The following is a 25,345-nucleotide window of genomic DNA, read 5'->3' as shown; positions in this document are numbered from 1 at the left end:
CGTCTGGCATTCGGGTGCGAAGGTCGCTGATTCTTCACTGTAGAGGGCTTCGACCCAATCAGCACAGGTTTAGTTATATCTCACTTGCCGGTGGTTCATCCTGGCATACAGGGTTGCCAGCGCCTCACTACAGACAGACTCCAGCCCAATCAGCACAATGATATCCACAGTTCACTTCGCGGTGGCCCTCTCCTGACATACATGGGTCACTGACTCTATCCTGCACACAGGCAATTAACTGATTGGTGCAGCAGTCATTTCCCCACAACTCACAGGCTTAAGTCTTACAGAGCCTCTCCTCGCACAGCCCAACTGGTTGCTTGACAGTTAACAACTTTTGGGTTTCAAAATCCCCTTCTTATAGTCCATTTCCAGACACCAAATGTGAAAAAGTCTTTCAGGTTTATGTTGGAGGTCTGTTTCTGTTGAAGTGCCCACTCTTCAGCCCTGTCTTCCTTTTGAAAGCAGTCTGTCACTGCATGAGCGACTCAGAAGCTGAAAGTCCCACAACACAGTCCATGGGAGTGACTACAGTTCACACCTGGGTGTCAGAGCCACAGCGATATGTGTATCAAAAGGTTAGCCAGGGCCTCAGTCCTACTCTCTATGATTCACTAATCAGCCCAATCTCCTTCCTGAGATGTGTAAAGGGCACTTCTTTGTAAATTCTCTCTGAATCAAGGAGCACCCTTTGAAGAAATCCTGGATGTCCCTTTTCCAGTGTGTTCCACCCAGCATGCAGCAATGAACAAATCTGTCTTTGGGATTCCTCTTCTTCATCTCCTTGTTTTATCATGCAGCCCTCTGCCGTCCAAAATAGAACCCGTAGTCTACCATGTATTTTGCTATTCACATGCACACATTCACCCAACACATGCATTTACCTACACACACAGCAAAGCACTGTACCACTCATAGGCACACAAACACCCAAGTACATGCATTCAACTTGCACAGACTGCCCTACATCTTTCACGTACTATACCACTTACAGGCACACATTCATCCACCACATGCATTTAACATGCTTGCAATGCACAATACTGCATGCTTGCTTTAACATGTGTGCAATGCACAATACTGCATTGTCCCAGTATTGTACCCTTCCCAGGCACACATGCATGTACACCTCTCAAGCGCTGTTCAGCACTTCACAACAACCCGATGTAGGCCAAGGGTGAGTTAAACACACAGCAGCTGAACTTTGAATGGGTGAGCCTGTAGGCCTCACTCCAGTGACACAGGTTAAAAGGGACCTGTTCACTCCTACTGATCACTGCATGGCAACCACAGCGCTTGTGCTGCTTAACTCCTGGTAAAGGTAGTAGCCTTTTATCGCTATGAGGGTAGCGCTTTTGGTGCCCCTCATGGTCCAACAAGACCACAATGCGTGAGACAGGCCAATGTCATGGCAATTGATCGGTGTTTACCTAGGATAATAAAAAAAGAGCATTAGGGATCCAGACATCATTACAGTTGGGGCACTCAGGGCAGGGGCGTATGTCAGTTACCATGCAGAGGACTTTTCCATCCCAACAAGATGTATCCAAGTCCAATGGCATCCTCCAGCTCTAAAAATAGGTTTTTGCAATTATATGGGGTGTCATCAGCAGCATCATCATCATGTTGTAGCTGGGTTCCAATCTCCAAATGTGAGTAGTGCTGAGTTACCCATGACATGGGATGCTGTAGTTAAGTTTCAGAGTCCGATAAAACTACTGGCCTTTATTCTGGTGGGCCGGTGACGTCAGTACTGGCGTCGAGAATCTGGTAGGAAGAGTCCACTGTGACGCCACAGGCAGCGTTGGGCCCTGCACTGAGGCTTGAGTCGGTTGAGATGAGCTCAGAAGAGGGCCCAGCTCCAGATCAAGGTCAAGCAGCACAATTGGCTTCAGGGACAAATCAGCTGGTGGTAACTAGACTGGAGGCCTCCTCGGATCAGGTGGAGTACCAAATATTCTGTCAACGGTTGTTTGACCTCTAAGTTACTGCATCTTCTTCGATGGTTCAGTGAAGTCAGGCACATTGGGAGCAGTATGTGAATCGGTTCAGAATTCGGGGAACGACTCTGTTGCCTGGAGGCATTGAGTGACTGTGAAAGCTGGATGCCATGCTTGGACATCTTATATCTCTTTGAGTTTTTGGACTTACCAGAGCTTCATGACTTTGATGATGAGCGTTTGTGAGATGTGAGATCGGCTGCTGGGGTGTGTCTGTGCCCTCGACTTAAAAGAAGACCAAGTCTTTGTCGAGTTCCAGAGTTTTGTGATGGAGAGTTTTGCTTCACAGTAGTTAATTATCAGGCAGCATTCACACAATGCTGAGTCTGTCACTGACATCTCGCAATGGCAGTCTACATGCTTTAAGCCCTGTAGCTCTTGTTGGGGACATATACCCTGCACACTAGTAAACTTTGGGGGGAAACAATTGCTGTCAAGTTGACACAACATGAAGGAGCTCCAGATCTGCATAACACGGTGCGAAAAGAAAAACTGACATTAGTGAATGGATGTTTTGAGGATATAGTGGACCTAACATTACATCAGGAGCAGGATGGATAAGACGAAGAGCTACACAACATCACTTACAGATGCGCAAGGGGGGGCGTGGCCACGGACGTGACCAAGATGGCCGCCTCCGATTGAAGCTCCGCCAGCCGGGCACGATAAACTCATTTTTCCCTCATGTATGAGCCCCAGAGTGACTGTACGAGGGCTCTGTCTGCCTCCGGAGACCATACTGCCCATATATGTGTGTTTTGTGGGTCCGAAACTTCCCACTGCCGGCGCACTTGGATCTGCACGTAACCGCGGTGCGGCTTGGAGACCATCCCCGGACGAAGAACGAGCGGGGGCGGGTGCGGTGAGTACGGGCCCCGGCGGGCTGCTGGCGCTGCGCTGCACTCCTACGCCACCTTGCGCTGCGGGCTCTGCGCCCCCCGCCCCCCCCCCTGCCGTGCCCTGTTCTGTACCCCGTTTCGGCGCGGAGCCCTCGGGTCTCGAGGGGCCTTATGGGCGTGTCCGCGCCGAGGCCTGAATTTGTGGCTGTCGGCGGGAGGTGTGGCGGGCTAGTGGGTGGGCCCTGGATAACCCCCCCCGGAGGTGCGGTGGCGCTAGCTCCTGTCAGGAGCTTTGTCTCCCCCCCCGGGCACCTGTCTATCCAGCTGCGGGCTGCGGAAACCGTCAGAAGTCATCGGGTAATCTACGTTCCGGACCACGCTGCCTTGCGCCTTCCAGCAGCGCGGCCTTGTGTCTGGCCGACGCCTATGCCCTCGTATGGTCTTCGCTGCCTGATCTTTGCTGTGGAGACTATCCTTGCATGAGGAGAAGGGCTGATAGAACTTTTGAGACCTCCCGGCACACACTAACGGCCAATTTGAGCGCAGCGGAGGGAGAAGCTAGGTCACAGTGTCTACATATTTGCACCGGAGCATACCGTAAGTCACTCAGTGCAGCGTTGCAACTCATGTCCCCTTTCTGCGGGCCCAGAAGCGTATATGCCATCAACAGTACCTGATGTCAGTGGGGGGCTCCTGATTGTGCAACATCTGCAAGTGTGCTCTCACACATCTGGACCAGTCTTCACCTGTTAACGTCCCCACCTAGAGTCACGTGGTCACAGTGCGTTCTGCACCCCCTGAGCTGTGTTCTACCCCAGTCTTTTGGCCGGTTATGTCATTGACCCTAAGAACAGCCTACTGGGCCGATTGCACTAGCCCAACAGCACCCTGACTTTCCATTTTTCCACTCTGCGGGATGGGTGGGCGGGCGCTCTGATTCCGCCTTGCTACTACCCTGGACTGTGCTTTGAAGTAGCTGCTGTTCCCTGATTTGGATGCTTGGCGGCCTACATGTGAACGATTGAGCGGCCATCTCCCATCCTCTGGCCCTGCGTGGTGGTGGACCTGTTTTTGCTGCCTCATATTCATGTCATTTGCGGTGCCTTCCATGATGGGGAAGAAAGATCCCAAACAGAGTAAGCTGTAATTTGAAAAGCCCGCCGCTCCTGTCTCGGACGCCCCTCCTGCCATGCCTGGTGCAGCTTTGGGCCCTGAGGTTCCTGGGGATCCCACCTCCCTTGTGTCGTCCATGTTGGCTGAGATGAGGGCCAGTTTTAAGGCGTTAGATAGCCGTTTTGATGACATTGACAAGAAGCTGGCGTAACATAATACTCTCTGTAAGTGACACGCCGAACATGCTCCTTAGTAGTAGGCAAATGTAACAGATGGCCAGGCTAGTTAGAGTAAATTATACAAATGGGAGGTAGATATTTTATTGGCCTGATGGAACCTGTTTTATTTTGAATATAAAACTCTGTGATTCACCTATAATGAAGTAGTTTGAGAGAATAGTTTGTCTTCTCCTAGCCGGGCATTAGACTATTAGATTACCGAGCAGTATGAAACGCATATTAGAAACAATTATAATTGATTAAGAATAACCCTTTTTTAAATTTTACAGCCACCTAATATTATTATCTAGCGGGGCTCTCTGAGGAGGACGTTGAAACAACATCCCAGAAAGATACCTTACATCGCTGTGAGATCAAGCCTGGTCCTCAGCAACATTATAGGATGAATTATTAGAAAGGTGAGCATAAATCCCTTCCTTTTTAGCAATCTAATTCTGAGAGCAGTTTGAATATAGGAACTGATAATAACATCCTTTTTGTTTTTTCCCTCGTATGGTCTTCGCTGCCTGATCTTTGCTGTGGAGACTATCCTTGCATGAGGAGAAGGGCTGACAGAACTTTTGAGACCTCCCGGCATACACTAACGGCCAATTTGAGCGCAGCGGAGGGAGAAGCTAGGTCACAGTGTCTACATATTTGCACCGGAGCCTACCGTAAGTCACTCAGTGCAGCGTTGCAACTCATGTCCCCTTTCTGCGGGCCCAGAAGCGTATATGCCATCAACAGTACCGGATGTCAGTGGGGGGCTCCTGATTGTGCAACATCTGCAAGTGTGCTCTCACACATCTGGACCAGTCTTCACCTGTTAAAGTCCCCACCTAGAGTCACGTGGTCACAGTGCGTTCTGCACCCCCTGAGCTGTGTTCTACCCCAGTCTTTTGGCCGGTTATGTCATTGACCCTAAGAACAGCCTACTGGGCCGATTGCACTAGCCCAACAGCACCCTGACTTTCCATTTTTCCACTCTGCGGGATGGGTGGGCGGGCGCTCTGATTCCGCCTTGCTACTACCCTGGACTGTGCTTTGAAGTAGCTGCTGTTCCCTGATTTGGATGCTTGGCGGCCTACATGTGAACGATTGAGCGGCCATCTCCCATCCTCTGGCCCTGCGTGGTGGTGGACCTGTTTTTGCTGCCTCATATTCATGTCATTTGCGGTGCCTTCCATGATGGGGAAGAAAGATGCCAAACAGAGTAAGCTGTAATTTGAAAAGCCCGCCGCTCCTGTCTCGGACGCCCCTCCTGCCATGCCTGGTGCAGCTTTGGGCCCTGAGGTTCCTGGGGATCCCACCTCCCTTGTGTCATCCATGTTGGCTGAGATGAGGGCCAGTTTTAAGGCGTTAGATAGCCGTTTTGATGACATTGACAAGAAGCTGGCGTAACATAATACTCTCTGTAAGTGACACGCCGAACATGCTCCTTAGTAGTAGGCAAATGTAACAGATGGCCAGGCTAGTTAGAGTAAATTATACAAATGGGAGGTAGATATTTTATTGGCCTGATGGAACCTGTTTTATTTTGAATATAAAACTCTGTGATTCACCTATAATGAAGTAGTTTGAGAGAATAGTTTGTCTTCTCCTAGCCGGGCATTAGACTATTAGATTACCGAGCAGTATGAAACGCATATTAGAAACAATTATAATTGATTAAGAATAACCCTTTTTTAAATTTTACAGCCACCTAATATTATTATCTAGTGGGGCTCTCTGAGGAGGACGTTGAAACAACATCCCAGAAAGATACCTTACATCGCTGTGAGATCAAGCCTGGTCCTCAGCAACATTATAGGATGAATTATTAAAAAGGTGAGCATAAATCCCTTCCTTTTTAGCAATCTAAAGCAGTTTGAATATAGGAACTCATAATAACATCCTTTTTGTTTTTTCCCTTGTGGATAGAATAATGATTGAAACCTAAATAGGAGGTGTATGCTGAAGCTGGAGATCGAAGTAAAATACTGATAAATCTCTCCATGAAACTCTGAAACATTTAGACAGGGATTGACTTATTCCTTCATTAATATAATGGTAAGCAAATGTCATGGCTAGCTATTCATTGAGAATAACTTGAGGGTAACATACATGCCCCCTGTCTAAGATTTAATACTTATACAATATTTCAGATAACCAGAGCTGTAACCAGAATCCGGGGAAACAAATTGAATTGAACTAATAAGAAGATCGATAGGATTATACACAAATTACAATCCTATTTTAGGTATGTTGCTGTCCAGTACGATGGTGTATGAAAGCATGCATGTCAGGGGATGGGTTAAGACCCTAATGCACAGCTTTCCAAACTTTTCATGTTGGTGACACCTTTTTGTGAAAACAAATTCTGGGACACGGTAATACGAGCGCAGCGAGCGATCCCGAACCACCTACACACTACCCCCCCACACACACACAACCCCCACACACACACCTACACACAACCCCCCCACACACCCCCACAGACACACCCCACACACACCATCACACAACCCCACACACAACCCCACACACACACACAACCCCCTACACACACAACCCCCCCCCACACACACACACCACACCCCCCTCCCCCCCCCACACACACACACCCACTTTCAGAGGTAAAAAATCAATATAACTGAGAGACACTCAACAGCAGTCCATGAAACCTTTGGGACTGCCCACCTCGACAAGGAACAAGGCCTGTTGTACACAGTTTGACCATCGTCAAGGTTAACAGCTGCTTACAAAGAAAGACAGAACCCTACTTTTAGCATTCAAACCTTCAGCCATCCAAACATGGGCTGGTGATGGCAAAACGCGCATCTTTACTCTTTACCAGTGTTACAGGATTGTTGGGCCTGTTTGGAATTGGATTAAAAAACCTGGGGGCAAATCGTTTACTCCACATTTGTGAATCAGGACACAATAGGTCTGCTGTTTATCAGTTTGACTTGCCTTTTTTAACCACTTCGAAATTCCAAGTGCAAATATGCTGATTGCCTGTTCGCCTCCCCTGTTCACTAAACTCGATCAGCTTTCGTCCAGTTTGCACACATGTAGATGTGAAAAGTGTAAGTTTGGAAAAGTGCACATTTTGCTCATGCCCGATTTGGGCATTTTTTATTATTTCAAATACATTAGAGAACAAGCTAGAACTAGCTGTTGGTGTGATCTTGGGCAAACCATTTAGGTCTCAGTGGCTCCGTCGTCCTATTAGCCGAAGTTATCAGTGGTTAGAAACAAGCTAAAAATAGGTGCTACGTAAAACACAGGTCGTTACTTTTACATGCAGCTCTTGGCCTTCAGGTGCCAAGGCGGCACCACACACCCACTTTGTTTCCTGGCTGCAATATACTGAAATGAGAGCCAGGTGTCACGTCGAAGGTACCCACTGAGGCTGTCTCTACGAGGGGCAAGGCTTTCCTACATCCTCTGCTTCCAAGCTCCGTATATGGTACACAATGTTCCATATTTATTATATATTCAGGTGTAGGCCCCAGTGGGGGTGATGGGTGGGTCTGACCTGCCCGAGGAGAGACCGAAAGCTCAAGGGAGGCCCCAGTGGGGTTGATGGGTGGGTCTGACCTGCCCGAGGAGAGACCGAAAGCTCAAGGGAGCATCCCCGGGCCCTCCCCGGCAGCCTCAGCCCCCTCCAGGCGCCTCACAGCGGGATTAATCCGTCAGGCCCAGGCCTGGCCAGGGAAGACCCCATGAACTTGCACTCACTCGAGTGAGCACTGAAGAGGCCCCTTTCATGGCTTGGCACTGGTGGGGAGACCCTTAGAGTTATTCAGCCTCGGAGCCCCGGACCTCGGGCCAATTACCATCAAAGGCCCGCTGGCGGAGAGGAGGGCCCTGCAGGCTGCTGCCAGGGGGGCACGGGTGCGTCCTCTCTGGACACAGGGCCATGGGGAGCCGGCGGGGCCGGGTCTGTGACTTGGACGGTTCAAAGTTTGCTTTTAGGTCTGCGATAAAAGAACCGCTGTGCCACGAGAGGGTGGCGCACTGTTGCTGCGCACTGAATACTGTCGGGAATGTGGCAGGCGGCACTACCTGAACCGTGTCTGGGTTCTTAAAGAAGAGATTATTGCTAAACTCAACGATACTCATTTTGACTTCAGAAAGATGAAAGGCTGAGTCAGTCCCTGCATAGCTGCCCCATGGGTTTTGTGACCCCTTCAATGAGGTCTTAACTTTTTTAGCAAAGAATGTGTCAGAGAATTCTTTGACTGCGGGCTTCACATTTAATCATTATCATTGTGGGAGCAGAGTGGTGCAAAAGGGGGGCAGAATCCCTCCCAAGTCCCTCGCCGAACTAGAGGGCTGAGAAAGTACTCTGCATTACTGCGTACAGTTTCAAAAGTTAGGAATTGTTCCTCAGCGGGCAGCTTTGTTATGTTTACATTTTAAAAACTAGCTGGAGAAAGGCTTCTGTTAATCATTGTTTCATGAAAAGGGGGCGGGGGGGTCAATACTCACTGGCGCCCTTGTCCACGAGGCTCCACTCTGCAGCTGCTCCGCCTTCCGCCTTGCACTTCGCGTGTGTAAGTTATAAAGGGGTTGGCCCTAGAAACTCTTAGACCTGGGTCACTTCGCATGCACATCACGATCACTGAGTGAGGGGGCTCGAGTCGCATTCCCCTAATATCGGCCGGCAGACGTCATCGTGTCGCATCGCGCGACACACCTAGGTGTGGGTCGCGACACAGTAACGTGTCACGCCACACAGTTTGGAAAACTGTGCCCTAATGGGTTTCTGGTTATATTAAATGAGACCATTTTTTTGCACATCAGAGTTGGTTTCTCCAATTACAAACGTTCCCTTTTCCAACAAAAAACCTGGGTTAGGATAATTTTGTTGCCTTGTTTGTAGGTTATTGGAATACCTCCAGCAATTGAATATGTTTTTTGTTATATTCTCAGATTCAACAATACTGTTTTTAAATTTATGAGTCTGTCCTGAAGAAGGTGGTGTCAACCAAACTCTATTCCACTGAAACGCTGCGTCGACAACTTTCTTTTTTTGAGTATTGTATTTATACTGTGTATTTTTATGATTGTTAGAATGACATATTTTATCTAATACATGTTTACAAATTGTGATGAAGCGACAGTAATGATTTGGTATATATGGAAATGTGTGGTGTTTTTGTGTTATATAATTAGAAGTCATATATATATGTGAATGAAATGAGGATATCAAAGTTTGCTTCTTCCATCTATGGAATTGCATGTGTTTTTAATGAAATTGAAATTGCATTTTGTATTTTTTACGGTGTATTTTTTTTTATAATAAAAGAGATTTTTTTGTACTACCAACAAGGTATTGTGTTTATATATGAGGACACGTTATTAGTCTCAACCCAGTTCCCTTTGTGTTGTGAAGGCTCTCTCTCTTTTGTTTATTGGAAGGTGGAGTGACACCATTGCTTCCTTGGGCACTGATTGTTTAGGAGTGCATAGACTGAATGGGCATAGTTCTTGGAGGCACTAGGCTAAAAATCATTCACTAGGGACAGTTCCCAGAAATAAAGGGACAACAATCACCAATGGATCACAGGTTCCTTAAGCATGTAGCTTTAGCAAAAACTCACTGGGAACAGTTTTAAGCGGTGCAGGGATACAAATTATACAGAAGGCAGTTCTTAGAGTTGCTCACCAGCATAGGTACAGTTGGAGTGGTGGAGTCTTCAGGACCAGAAACAAAATTGTACTATGACCCACTGGTAGACATCAAGATGCCAGAATGTGTGAGCAGGATTTGGGAGCTTTGGGTTGGCAAAGGCTGAAGTATAAAGAGCCAAGACTACATCAGGAAGGGATTTGTCTAAATGGGCGTGATTTACAAGTTTGTCCTGCTTGGGATGCTTTATTGGCACATTACCCCACTAGCAAAGAAATATCAACTGCTAGGAAATACAGCCTTGTCCTAACAGTATTTTGGGTGCCAAAGCTGAAGGCTTCAGCAGAAGTTCAGGAATATCATATCATTGTTCAAGCGCCCCTAACCAGCTTTGGGATCCTAGTTTGTCCCCTTGGATGACCAGAGAAGCAAAAATATGACAGCATTCCAAGGTAAAGCATTAAACTTGTGAGCCCACCAAGGCTTACCCGAACATGGCGGGATTTGCTTTTGGCCCGATATAAGAGCAATCATTAACTTTCATTGGCATTTTGTAGTTAATTGGCATTATTGCCTTAAACATTAAAAATCCCTTTCTCCAGTTAACTTAATTTGTTTTTAAACATTTATTGAGTTGTGTACTCCGCTTTAAAATTGTTTGGTGCTGCCTAAACCTATTACACATCCCTGGGAAAATCTACTGACCCATGGCTACCAAGCCTTGAGCAGAGTTTTCTTAGTGAACTGTATTGTAACCAAACAAGAACTGAGTTTTACCAAGTTGGTAAGGTTACTACCTACCAAGTTAATAACCCTCATCCTCATACACTGTATTAATAAATGGGCGAATGTACATTTATTAGTAAACCTTTTTCAAAATAATGTTTTATTTGGCCACTTTTAGTGTCACTGGAATAGTGTGTCTATGTATATTGCTATACCTAAACATATATAAAGATAAACAGATTTAGAATATCAGATCCACCTCTTTCTCATCATTACTTCAACAACGCCGTAGGTGCTATTGAGTATTTAGCTATACCTTTATACTTAAAATAGTATCATTACCGCCAGAAAATAGATTTATAGGTTTTGTCGTCATTAAAGGCCTGGCCGGTCCATAGACCTACAGAGAGCTCTTAAACTATGAAGACTAGACATTCTGTGATATTTAGAGGTGGTGCAACCTGGAGGCCTACAATGGAGTAAGGTGGAAGTCAAGGGAGAGAGACGAGGCCCTGAGCCTCTTTGCATGTTAAATTATAAACGTTTCCCTGTGCAAATTAATAACCTGTGTGCACACAGCTTAAACTAAAAGGACCACCTCTTTTAACATGCCTGTTCCATCAAGTTTAAAAACATGCTCCCTTGGTCGTTATTTAGTTCATAATGAGTTATTAACGGGAACTGGAGCCATCAATACTTTGTCTTTCTAGACAACTTAACAACGTACTACTGAGAAAAGACAATGAGTGCAAAAAACGATTAGTGGTCAGTCAGTGGGAACTACAGCCTATGTGTGCATTTCACTGATTTTGTTTTTAAATAAATACTGATTGGCTGGCTGGCTCCAGTCTCTCTCAGCTCAGACTTTGAAGTACAGTCTTACAAAGCTGCAACAAACAAGGATGCTAAATAGGAAACAGCCCCTTAGATTACTTTTGTAGCAGTAAGATATCGTGCCAAGGTGACACGTAATAAGAAACCAATCAAAACAGGTTATAAGTTGACAGTAAGAGCAGATCACATCATACTCACTGCACTGAACGGAAGCAATCGATAAAATAAACTTTGAATCAGAATTACTGTAAGAAAGACCTGGAATCCTAATCAAATTATGAACACAGATATTTAGTCCACAATGCATACCCAATTTACAAGCAATCTTACCAAGATTCTAATTTAGAGCCCTCAAAGAAAAGGAAATATTTGAGATTTAGATTAGTATTGTTTCCGACCTGGAATTGGCACTGTTGGGTAGTGCTTCCACTTGAGTTTCCTGGCAAGAAAATACTTTATGGCCAGGGGAGGGGCACAGCAGTGAGTCTTCATGGATTTCTCTAGAGAATTTGATTTGGTAAATCGTTCTAAACTTTGGGCACTAATGGAGAAATTGGGGGTTGACAAAGAATTACTTTTCTTGATAAGATTTTTGCATTGGGCAACCACTGTAAAAGGTCAGACACAGACTGCTGGGGGAATGCACTCAGCCAATTAGACCTAACCGCGAGTGCGACAGCGGTGCATCCTGGCTCCTTTCTTGTTCTTGCTATATATAAATGGCAAGTACCAATATTTATCATCTAGGAGAAAGGATATATCCAAGATGTGAAATCTTTCTACCACAATTCTGTTGTACGCACACAAAGCTGTACTCATTGCAAGGGCAGCAAATGGGCTACAAATCCTCCTTGACTAGTTGTAAACATTTATGGAGGATTTGGCCTCAAAGATACATTACACAAAATCTTTTGTCCTGACCTATGGTCCTTATATAACTAAGTCGAAGTCCTACCGTTGAGGGGAGATCCAAACTGAGAAGGTTAAGACTTTTAATTATCTGAGAATACTTTTCCATTCAGTATTAAAATGGTCTCTCCTTTAACCTTAAGTTCGCAACAGTTTGTTAGAGTTAACAAGGCTGACTATTGATTTGCGCATAGGCTACATCAAAAAACAGTATAAGAAAATATAACATTCTATAAGATTAAATTCATTCCAATAGGAACTTATGTGGTGGATGAGTGGGGGTTAAGTAACATGGATATTCTTCAGCATGTCAAAAATGGGTTCATTTGTAGATTACGATCAGTCCCCCAAAACACAACAACCTTTATTTGCCATGCTGAGCTAGGTTTATGCTATTTGGAAGTTTCTTTTGGTTTAGCGCCCCTGTTGATATGGCAAATGGTTGGTTTAAACCTGAGGCAAGCCTGGTCAGGATCTTTCTCAGAGACTGCCTCGTTCTCGATAATATTGAGCACATTCCCCAGCTCATTTATGTGAGAAACAATTTTGAGCTGTCGGGTACCACAGATCTATATTCAACTTCCCAGTTTATAGTTCCTAGCTGTGAAAAACTGGTTAAGGAATCATTTGGAAACTTTCAAATGAGGCTACGGCAGGAAAAGGTTCAATCTATGAAATCAGTGATCAAGTATCTTTACATATCTACTTGTAGGAAAATGGCCCTCTCTGAAGGGTCACCCCAAACCTTTGCCTTCCTCTTCCTTTTTTTCTGACTAATTTTTGTTGGATTTAGGACTCTGAGCGCTTTACCACTGTTATCCAGTGCTACAGTGCATGTGTTCTCTCCTATAAACAGGGTTTGATTGATACATCCACCTGTTTGGGGCGTTTAATTTATCTATAAGTCCCTAGTAGAGTGTGCTATATGTGCCCAGGGCCTGTAAATTAGATTTTCCTAGTGGGTCAGCAGCACTAAATCTAAAGCTCAGGGACAATAAAGACTTTTCATCACCCTGCAACAGCACCTGGACTTTGCCTGCAGCAAGCCTTCCTTTGCCAAGTAGTGCCAATCCAGTCCTGGGCTCTTGAAAGTGGGTATATACTCTTGCAACTGCTAAAATCCATGCACGTTTTAATTTATTGCAAAAAAGCAGCCACGTGATGAACTGTTTGAGGTTAATGACCCGCAAAGAAGATGTAACTACAAACTAAAAGCGCGAGTCCAAAACATTTGGCCAGGAGGGGCATTGTTAAATATATGCGCACCATTGAAGCGCCTCTCAATTTAATGTAAATGCGCAACGATGAAAAGTCCTAATCTGAAAATATTTGCACATGCGAAGGAAGGAATAGAAACACCAAAATATTGAGAAAATGGGGACACAAGCTTGAAAATGTAACATACCGCTAAGTAATTCAGACTTTCTTACCATTCTTCCAGTTCCATCAGGAAGTTATAACCCGTAAAGAAGAGCCAGAAATCCCCTGAAAAAGGATTACAACATTCACAAGTAAGGGAGAAGCCATATTAAGCTCGTCCTGTGCTTTTAACATTGGTTCATAATGGTTGTTTAAAAGACCACAATTTAATTGTATTTTAGGGTGGAATGTAAAGCCCTCAATGAAGTATTTTTGCTCAATTTAAATCGCAAATAAGGATACAAGGTGGGAGTCATCGCAAGTAAACACGAAGACTCCAGTAAGTCTCATATATTTAGACAAAAATGAATCATACCTGATGATCAGACTCAAAACCTCATACTTACACAATGTATCTACCCATGTTTAGGTGTCTAAGAGGATACTATTAGGAGATTGAATTTCAGCAAAGAAGATAAGGTACCAGATAAACTTAGTGCCCATTTTACCTATTAATTGCAGAGAAAGAAAGGGTGATGTAGTGTGTTATTTATACATCTCATTATTTGTTAATTTAGATTACACCGTGGTCTAAGCCCTGATGATAATCCACTAAGGCAGAGGGGGATTGGAAACGCGTCGGCACGCTAATATTTTGCCTGCGAGGGATCTACATTAATTGAAGCTCTAGAGAGGGTGCCACTACATGAAATATACCCCGAGAGCAAATCACTTCCAGAGAAAGTTGTCCCCGCAGTATACCTGTTTGAAGCGCTCAACGAACTGAACAATACTTAATGTCATAGCGCGTACAGACATTGTTTGAATCACCGACTGGTGTAATTGTTTGAAGTAATCGTTAGATTTGAATTGATTGTCGTCATGTTTAAGTTTTTGAATTGTCCAGCTTATGTGTTTATTAACATTTATTCATGAGGAATGTATAAATGAATGAAATGTGTATTCTTTTCATGTTTTAAAAAAATGAAAGGATATTTGAAATCAAGTCGAATCAATACAACTGTGAAAGTAAAATGCAATGACGTGATGCGTTGTATTTCCAAATCTGCATGAGTAATTAGCAGTTCCAAAACTGGTGGCCAGGTAATCCTTTCTTGGATTCCCAGCAGCGCCAGCCTCCTGGGTTTTTTTCCTTTCGGATTTGAGCTGCTTACTATCGGATGTGCCGGCTTACCTGTGCCAGTTCCCTGTTTCGCTTTCCTCGCATTGCAAGGTTGATTTCAGCAAGGGGGGAGATGCAAAAGTCAGCGCGACTTTCTCTCCTGGAATCTCCTGCCTCGAATGGCAGTCTGTGCCCTGTTTTTGAATCCTGGGGTACACAGCTGGACAGCTGTAGATTGCTGCCGGGGGTTTCCTCTCAGCTGAAGAAAAAGTTAAAGGAAAAGCGAGAAGTGATGGCCCCGCCTCGCTCAACTCGACGAGGGCACATCGAAATGCAGGTGGAGAATGCGACACCCACAGTAACTGAAGGTACTGAGGGAGGGATGGGGGTTCAAGACGTTTCCTCTGTAGACAATGTCTTACTGCCTGGAAAATAAATAGTGGGCAACTGTGTCTTAAATTGTTATACGGACCCGCAGGTGGGGAAGCCCATTCTTAAATTACTACGCGCAGGGAAGGCCACAGCGCTTCTCTGGTCCTGCGGGTCTGAATCTACTGCCCCCCCCCAGCCCAGATGGCAGAAGTTTTGAATGCTGCGGTCAATGAAGGGTGGGGGATTACGGAGGATTCTGATTGCAGAGCAGATGTTTCTCCTGCTTCTCCTCTCGATCCCGGGAGCATATACGTGGTGGAGCAGGACGTGGTTGAACCCCTCTTACCTGCAGCAGGTGTTGGTGCAGGTGCAGGTGCTGGTGAGGCTGGTACTTTCTCCCCAGCGTTGACAAGCCCTCAAACGGATAAACTAAGTAACAAAAGCCTCCCGTCTCAGCTGAATGTAATAGGGCAGGGGGGCAGCTCAGGTTGGAGCGACAACTGCCCTACACAATGTTTTGGTGATGAAGTTGGAGGGAGTAAGAAACAGGCAATCAGCTCGGCAGAAATAGGGAGAGCTCTGGGCATGGACCTGCCTAAGGCTCCATCCCCATTAAACTTGGGTACTGTTATTTGCAGCTCCGGAGGCAATACCCCTGAGGGGAGGAGAACCCCGAAAGGAAAAGAAAAAGGTCCTAAGATCGTTTGGTCCGGGAAAGGTGGTAGAGGCCGTGGTGGAATCGGCAACATTGCACGGATTAATGAAGCACTTGGACGATTAAAGGGTGTAGCTAGTACGTCTAACCCCATCCCAGGAGTCAGTCCTCTTCGAAAATGGGTCTCATCAAAGGGAGAAGTGTGGTCTATTGTCTCCAGACTCTCGATAATAGGGTCACAGGGGGACTGTATCGCCCCTATTCCTTTGAAGGGAGGTGTTGACTCGTTGGTTACTTCGGCCAGGGCTGCAACTGTAGTACAACAAAGTGCTAGCAATCTTTCACTCATTGATACTACCCCAAATAATGTGGAACCACCAAAATCTTCAGAAACAGGCATTGTGTACTGTTACAACCAAAATGTTGCTGTTGAGATGCCTCCTAATTCAAAGGAGGTAACACCTCTTGGATTTAATAACTCATTCACAGTGTCTGGACTCCCTCCCCCCCTTCCCCCATCCCTGCGTCTCAGGGCTCCAATATAGTGCGAATAAGACCTAATGAGGAGCAGAATCACTCGAGTGAGGAGAATGAAGAGGGAGATGAGCCCTCACTCTCTAGTATAATGCACGCTCTCGTTGCTCATAGAGCTGAAGCACAAGCATATTACCAACAGGCAAGGGCGGACTCTAGTGAAATTAAAAAAGCATTGTCTGAGGTTACCAATAAGGCCCATCACTTAACTGTGGAGGTCTCTGAGCTGCAGGAGCGTGTGGCAGGCATGGAGCAGACCAACTCCCACACAGTCAAGGTGGTTACCGCACAAGAGTCACAGCTTGCCTCGATGCAACTTAAAATTGATGATCTTGAAAATCGCCAGAGGCGCCATAATCTTAGGATTTTCGGGGTACCGAAGGGAAAAGAAGGCGCGGATCCTCGCGCATTCGTCGTGGACCTCTTACAGAAAGCCTTCCCAGACTTGGAGGACTGGGACATGGACACGCAGGTCCAAAGAGCACATCGGTTCCCACTCTTTTTGCCCCCTAATATGCAAGCCGAAAAAAACTATTTCGTCCTATTTTGGTCTTCTTCGGAAATGTTTCGCTTTGCCAGGCTATCTTTTTTAAGGCACAGACAATGGCTCCTGCTCAAGTAGAAGCTATGTCAATTTTTGTGAGCTCTAATCTGTGCAAGTCATCCATGGACAAGAAATGGCAGCTGCGCCAGATTATGGATTCATTTAAGTCTGTCTGTTCTCAGGTTTTTCAGCAGGAGCCTGCTCGGCTTAAAGTCATTAAGGATGGTCGCTCCTACTTTTTTTTAAGTGAGCAGTAAGCTAAAAAAGCAATGGCTAGCTGGCAACCCCCCCCCAATCCTTGATTAACCCAGGGTCTTGGTTTAATATCTGTCTTGGGGGGGGTTTGCTCTGGTTTTTCCCTCTGGTTTTTTGGTCGGGGGTTCCCCTTTACTTTCCTTTTTCTGCTCTCTTCTTAGGCACCTGGGGTAGAAAATGCTGTAACAGGCTACAACTGTGCAATTTGTCAAATGTTTTCTTTTTGTAGCAATAGCTGCCAGACATTTCTTTTTATACTTTATCTGCTGGGGTGGTTGTCGGAGGAAGGATGGTGTGAGGGCATGCCGGGGGTCTCTTGGAAAGGGGTGGTCATGTTGTCCTTCACTTGCTGTCGTTGAGGACAGTATCAAAGGGGGTGATTCCTATTCTATGAAACAGGGTGGGGGTCTGGGGTGGTTTTGGGGGGGTTTGGTGGAAGGGGGAGTTAAAAAGTCACAGATCATTTAAAATAGCACAGGTATCTTGTGTAAATAAAATCGAGATTCTGTTATGCAGGAAAATGCATATGTGGCTTTGGTTAGAGCAATATTCGGCCAATATGATCTTTCGTAATGTCTAGAGTTAAGATTATGAGCTGGAATGTCTGTGGGCTCAATACGGCCAGTAAAAGAAGATTGGTGGCGGAAGAGCTTAAAGGATTTAAGCCCCATATAGTGGGACTGGCTGAAACTCATCTCGCCTATAAAGACAGAAGTGTCTTTAAACAATTAGGTTACGATCTGGTTATTTGTACTTCACAAACGGCATCTATAAGGGGCGTTGCATTATTGAAAGATAAATACTCTAAAATAACCGTACTTAGAACTCTTGCTGATAGCCGGGAAAGGTGGGCAATTGCGCAGTTTCTGATTTCGGGAAAAAAGATTACAGTTTGTATGATCTATGGTCCTAATGTTGACTGTCCTGAAGTTGTTTCTTACTTGAATTCTGAATTGTTGGACTGGGATGGAGACTCTGTTGTAATGGGTGACTTTAATTGTATTATGGACAAAAAAAGTGATACTACCAATACACGTGCAAGGGCTAGAATGGTCCAGGTAAGGGCTGCTATATGTGATTTAATGCATATTCATCAATTGGACGATGCCTGGCGGATACTGTATCCTACAACATCAGGGTTTACATTCTTTTCTCAACCCCACAAACAGTACTCCAGGATCGATATGATTTTTATTAGCTATAGGTTGTTGGTTAATGCAACAATGACTGTATGTGCAAAGGTAACCTCGGATCGCAATCCAATTATGATTGATGTCACTATTGGAGGGATTAGACAGCATCAAGTCAGGGAGTTTTCCTTTCCTCAACATTTGTTAAATAATCCGGCTTTTGTCACACACATGCAGAAGGTTTTGAAGGAATTCATCTTGATTAATCTCCACACTTCGTCCTCTGCTATGGTTTGGGACAGTTTAAAAGCATGTGTGAGAGGGGCAACGCTCCAGTACGTAGTTAAGCAGAACAGACAAAGCGCTACTCAGCTGGCTAATGAACACAGGCAGTATACTCAGCTTGAGCAGCAACATGCCTGTGCAATAGCATCAAAGGATAGGGGTGAACAACAGATATACACCCTGATTATTGATGTCAAAGCTAAACTTCACAGAAGGCTGAAAGATAAAGTTGCCAACAACTTCCACAAGCATAGAATCAAGCAATATGAGTATGGAGAGAGGGTGGGAAGAGTACTGGCTTACCAACTTGCAGATCAGCGGGCTAATTCCCACATCAAGTCTATCAAGGGAGTGGATTCTATTATCTATAAAAAACCAGAAGACATAGCCGAACAATTTAGGAAGTTTTATTGTAGCTTATATGAGGAATCTAGAACATACAACCAACAAGCGGTCAGGCTCTATCTGCATGAGAGTGCTCTCCCTTGTTTGGATGTTACTCATTTGCTGGGTTAAGAGACCAATGCCGATCTTGAGGAACTGAAATTGGCCTTAGGGGCCCTCCCCAGTGGTAAGGCAGTCGGAGAGGACACTATACCGCTAGAGTTCTACAAAACCTTTAAGGAAGTGTTTTTACCAGTTCTCCTCGAGTTGGTCAATGACATAATGCAGGGCGGGGATGCTCCCCCTTCCTGGAATAAAACTAATATTGTGGTCTTTCCCAAAAAGGGTAAACGGGTGGATGATCTGGGGTCTTATCGATCAATCTCACTTATTAACGCAGATGCCAAAATCTTTTCGAAGCTGCTTGCTTCTCGTCTAGCCCCAAGTGTCTACTTATTGGTTTCTGAAGAACAAGATGGTTTTGTCCCCGGTAGGGATACGGTGGCGCATATAAATACAGCTTTTGCGGCTTTTGATGTTGCAGGGCAAGTGGGTCAGCAGATTGGGATGGTAATGCTGGACGCCGAGAAGGCCTTCGATCGAGTTGCCTGGGGGTTTTTATGGAGTACTCTGCAATCATTAGGCGTCGGTCGGAGGTTTGTCTCGGCGGTCCAGCGATTATATTGCAATCCGTCTGCTGCTCAATGGTTGTACATCTGGGGTAGTTAACATCCAGCGGGGCACACGCCAGGGGTGCCCGCTTTCCCCATTATTATTTGCCCTTTATATTGAGCCCTACAGTAGGCATCTCCTTCATAATAATTTTATCTCGCCTGTATGTTTTGATGGCATAACCTTACAAATTACGGCCTACGCAGACGACATTGCTGTATTCACTACCAGGCCAGAGGTGGCGATTGCTGCAATTACACAAGAGGCGCAACATTTTGGTTCCCTCTCTGGCTACAAGCTCAATTTAAATAAAACACAGTCTATTCTTAATTATGTTCTTGCATCTCCTCTACCCCAGCTTGGTGTCACAACCACAGCTACTTACCTTGGAATCTGTCTCAGTAGCTGTATTAATAATTTTATGTCCTTGAACTATGAACCTTTGCTCAAACAAATAACTGCTGATCTGCGTCGATGGCACAGGCTGCCTTTGACTATCATTGGGAGATGCAATATAGTGAAAATGAATGTTTTGCCCAAATGTCTTTAGTTATTTCGTTCAATACCTTTAAGGGTCCCAATTTAATTTTTAAGCGGCTTGACTCTGTCATAGGTAGTTTCATATGAGGCTATCGTAGAGCTAGGAGAGCTCTTAGATATATCAAGCTGATGTATGAGCAAGGCGGCTTCCAACTCCCCGACTTTAAAACTTACTTTTGGGCTGCTTTCCTCAATTGTATTCAGAGTTTACTTTTTGGACCAAATGTGGTTAAAACTTGGTTAGCGTATCAGCTTACATCTGGTCTTAATAGTGGGTTTCTTTTATACTATATGTCGGATCCAAACTATTTCAAAAGAGTCCGCTTCAAGGTAGTTAGGCACATTTATCGTATTTGGCAGGATAATTGCAAATCTTTTGCTCTGCCAGACCTACATGAATTTACTTACTTGTGGGATGACCCTAGATTCCCAGGCATTGTTTCGGATTCCGTCTGTAGAAGGTGGCAACAGTGTGGAATAATACGGCTAGGGCAGAGGTATGATGAAGGGGGCTTTAGGTCATTCTCTTCTTTAAAAAACGAGTTTGGGATACCACAGAATTAATTTTTTAAGTATTTGCAAATTATGAATTACTTCTTACAACGGAAGGGATTGTTTGCTCTCCCCCTTACTTCTGATGCACTGTGGGCTATCTTCTTTACCCCTGCTCAGGGTCAGATTGGTAAAGTTTACCAGAGCTTTATGCGTGCAACGGTGGATGATGGTTTGGTGATGGTAGCCAAGATTAATCATATGTTTGCAACTGGAATTAGTATGGAAGAATATCTTGATTCCTTGGCTACAATCAATTCTGCTGTCTCTTCGATTAATTTAAAGCTGCATCAACACCGTATTATGTTCATGCTGTATTATACACCGCAGATAATTTCTAAATGGGCAACATCCCAGGGCTCTTCCAAGTCTCATTGCCCTAAGTGTAACCTGTATGCTGCTGATCTCAGACATATGTTTGTTGTATATCCCTCCCTAACTACATTCTGGGTTGAGGTTGCTTCGGTGCTGAGGAGGTTATCAGGTACATTGATTCATTTAACAGAGAAAGAAATAGTTTTGGGTTCGGTCATCGAGTCAGGCTGTCTATCTAAATCTCTAGCCTCAATAATTATTGTTTCTGCACGGCTCTGCATTGCCAGGGCCTGGATTGAGGTAGCTAGTCCCAGGATCACTGATTTTTGGCTGTTACTTAGGGGAGTTTTCGAAATGGAACTGGCATTTGCGAAAGCTCGGAGTTTACGGTCAAGGGTGAAATTTGGGAAGGTATGGTCAAGTTTGCAACGGGAATAATTGTATATATTGGTTGTCTTACTATATTTTTGTCTTTTTCTATATTTTTGTTCGCAAAAATTTCTTCTTTTTTTTCTCTCTTTTTCCATTTCACCTGGCCTTGATTTAAATTATTTTTTATTAGACTGCCTTACTTGACTTATGCTGATTTTCTAATGCTCGATAACTTTGTTCGCTTTTGCTGTTCTTAACGATTTCTGTGCTATATGTGTTTTGTAGTTTTTTGCTTTGCTTGTGACTTAAAAATTAAAATAAAATAAAAAATATATATATTTATTGCAATTATTTTATTATTAATACAATAAACTTGACTTCAACTACTACTCACTGCACTGATGCATACCCCACATGTGGCTACTTACCACTGCACTAGTCGTGAGTGAATGAACAGCTAAGTTAGTTAATTGTGTAGCTAATACATATTCTAGGTCATACATAAAGAAGATGTCAAACATAAGTCAGTAGCAGTGTCAGCCCTAACTAAAGTACATAGCTATATGCCAACCTGACTTACCCACTGACTGCCTCTAAGCCCCACAACCAGCACTCACTCACTCACCACCTGCACACCGACCCTGACCATAGTTAAACATAGGACAAGCAATTTTCCAGACGCAGCACTTCCGCAAACACTTTAGTACCAAATAATGCCACTTTCACAACCATCATTGCACCCTAATATTCTTATACCAAGTTCAATTGCACACCCAAATTATTCGAATACTTACCAGACTCTCATGATTAGCATGCTTACACCCACTTCACCCATACCCAAAATATGCACAGACCAGCTGCACTCTCACACCCAACAGGATCTCACAGACAGAGATGGTGGAACATCAATTCAAACTTAGCGCTCTCGAACTACCAGCACTCTCACACCTAGCAAATGTACTTACAAGTGAGGAACTACTACAACATTCAGCTGTGCGAGCATACCTCTGTGAAGGACCTGCTCTGTCCTCAAATTGGTACAGGCTACTGCTTCCCACCACCACCCATGGGAGCGTGCTCAAAGCGGAAGTAATGGTCAGCATTTGACCTGGCGTGCGGCACAAGGAGAAGCTACCAACAGGTGGGTAGTGGAGCAGGTGGAGTCTTCGCATCTCTTACTGTGCCACATCACAAGAATAGTTATCAGGCCACACATATGAAGTACAACCTCAAAGGCTGACTGCTAAGCTTCACAAGCAACATCATAGGACTTGCTATGACTTCCTAGGCGACCATAAGTAGACAACATTGGAAACAACCGGTAAGACCTAAGCTGCAGATTCTTCATACGAATGTGGTTAGCTGTGAAGAAAGATCCACCAGCATGGTACTCGGAGCTTATCATATTTGTTTGCATGTGTATACAGACATGGGTGAGCAAGTTTACAATGTACAAGCATTCTACAAGGTGTACGTGTGCTGGCCTGTGCACATGTGAGGAAATGTATATGTTCAATTCTGGGTAGGGGTGTATATGTATACTGTGGGTAATGCATGCACGTTGAAGGTACTGTGCAAACTGTATTTGGACTATTGTGGACAAGTGTATAGGGTTTGTAAGAGTGTGCTCAAATTGCACAGGGGAACCACATCAAAGTGGAGGTGCAACTAGCTCATGCCCATCCATAGGTATCCTTTTTATGTTTTAAAACACTCTTTAAACCAGTTTTGTTTTCAACATGTGTTTGAGGTACATCACAGGTTTCCACTCGGCCTATTTATTGGTTAATTTACACAGATCTTTGAGAAACAATGTGCTCTTGTACTCCTCAAGCTTGTGTCTACATGCAGCTTGATACACTAACACTCTGAACTTTACATTATAAAGCTTGAGAATTGCAATATCAGCTTGTTTTGTAATACACTTACTTTTTGCAGATGCTTGGAGTAGCCCAATACGATCCTCCAGAATTGCAGTTCTCACATTGTCATAGGCGGCTTGCAACGGAGACTCATTTATGTCAATACCGAAGTAATAAGCCTTCTGTCGAAGTAAAGTTCAAACTTTAGAACAGAGAACATGTCGGACTAAGAGATCATTTAAAGAAAGGATTGTGGTGTGATGAGCAGGCTAATTACTTTACATGTTTGATTTACTTCAAGGTCTGGCCTCCTGCTCAAGTAAAGTCCCTGAGGTGATGGAATAAAAGTGACTGCAGCACAATATAGCCAACCAAAAGGGGAACACGCCAAAAGCTGATGGTGACCTGAAGGTCCTATTCCGTCACCTGTCGACATCCCCCCCGCCCCCCACACCGCACTTACCTGTAGGAGATGCGACTGTCCAAGACTTTATTTCATGAATACAGTATAGAGTAAAATACATTATGTGACATAAAAGGGAATGCAACAAGTTACTATGGAAACTGCAACAGGTGCTCTTTCCTAGAGAACAGCATTGTAGGCTCACATATTATTTCCTAGTCCAAGCTAAAAATGTCTTCGAAATCCTGTTTCGAATAAATTGCCCGCAATTGGGCCCCATCTTGTCAACTCCTTTGCGTTAAAAAAAAACAAAAAAAACTTGAATCTATTGAAACTTTTCTGTAAAATTCCGAGATAAACTGCATTTCCTCCCATTCCATAACTTTTTAATATAGAGATAGTGGAGCTGAAAAAGATATCTTACCCTACACACTAACAACGTTTTGCCTTTCACTGAGCTCTGCTTTTCTACGTCTAAACTTGCTTGTTCGCTAGTGGAGTCACTGGAGATGATTTCCCTATAGCTTACATGGAACATATTCAACCACCAATAGCGCGTACCCTGTACATTAAGTTCAGACTGGGAATACCAGGTTAATAATTTCAAACATAGATGGAAGTGTCGCCAAACCAGTTCCCCAAACTGCGATTTTTTAAACACGCCATTGAGGATGGTGAACATGTTCTCTTCTTTTGTCCTGCTTATGCCAGACCCACTGAGAGATGGATCAAACCGCGGTCTTCTCTCTGGGGTGTGAGTACATATCGGGTGGCTTACTGTATTTTGAGATGGGACACTAGCCAGGTAGTGGTATTTGGTGTTAGTCAGCCTATTTGGTCACCTACGTGCTCAAAGCGGAGACGGACTGTGTCTGGGGACATCTGAATATTTCTTTTAACTGATTTTTTTATTTGAAAAAATGTTTTAGGATCTTAACCATTTTTATAAAACAAAAATTCAAACAACAGTGTTATTGTTTGTCCAGAATGTTTTCGCATACTTTTATGATCTCAAGAACTGAAATAAAGTTGAAAACTAATTGGTTTCATCACAAAAAGAATTTACCAATATGAGATCATATCACTATTTGAATGGTCCTTATCCTCCGAGCCTCCATCTTTCCTGTCATCTACCTCGGGAGAGCAGTACACAGGCTAAAGACCAGTTGAAGTCTTACAAATTAAACAAATGATACTTACAGGCCACTCCTTTGCAGCTTCCAAGAGTATTGTTCCAAACCCACACATAGGGTCCACAACGTGAGCCCCTACCTATAAGTAAAACAAAGATTGCAGCTTCTTAAAAACATAAAAGCGTTAAAACAAAAATACAAAGAATCCATGCTCCGTTTATTGCAATAATGAAAGTACTATTTTTTAAGCAGGATAAGATAGGGAAGAGTAGATTAGGGTGAACGATGGATGCCCTGTTTGAGGGTCTCAGGATTCACAACCATCACCGACATGATCGTAATCTAGACGACCTGCTGGGAACGTCACTACAGCTTTTGAGTAGAGATCTGACTAATTCTGACCAACAACTACATCAACAGGAAATAGTACAGCAAATTAAAAACTCCGTTGCACCGAGATTATTCTCGTTAATATTTATTTCCTTGCACTCTGACAAGTCATTAAGGGTGGGTGAGATTGTCAGATATCTAACATTAGACTTGAAAACTACTAAAAATTCCCTCCTCCTTTGCAGGTAACAACATATCCATTCCCT

At 44.3% G+C, this 25,345-nt stretch overlaps 1 protein-coding gene across 3 annotated transcripts in view; it reads right to left on the bottom strand.

Moving 5' to 3' along the window:
* Positions 1–25,345, bottom strand: part of THUMPD2 (THUMP domain 2 tRNA and snRNA guanosine methyltransferase) — a 392,304-nt gene that overhangs the window by 195,537 nt on the left and 171,422 nt on the right. For 2 of the 3 annotated variants that reach the window (XM_078649056.1, XM_078649054.1), the window contains exons 7-8: positions 24,817–24,888; positions 23,281–23,395 (exon numbers count right to left, since the gene is read on the bottom strand). In XM_078649056.1, the coding sequence (XP_078505182.1) occupies positions 23,281–23,395; positions 24,817–24,888 (187 nt within the window). The remainder of the gene's footprint in view (positions 1–23,280; positions 23,396–24,816; positions 24,889–25,345) is intronic. The other variant, XM_078649055.1, reaches the window with a different exon arrangement.

This window comes from Lissotriton helveticus, chromosome 6 (genome assembly GCF_964261635.1).
Source record: "Lissotriton helveticus chromosome 6, aLisHel1.1, whole genome shotgun sequence".
Lineage (NCBI taxonomy): Eukaryota > Metazoa > Chordata > Amphibia > Caudata > Salamandridae > Lissotriton > Lissotriton helveticus.
The sequence above is the reverse complement of the archived record's forward strand: the minus strand, read 5'-3'. Positions and strand labels throughout refer to the sequence as shown.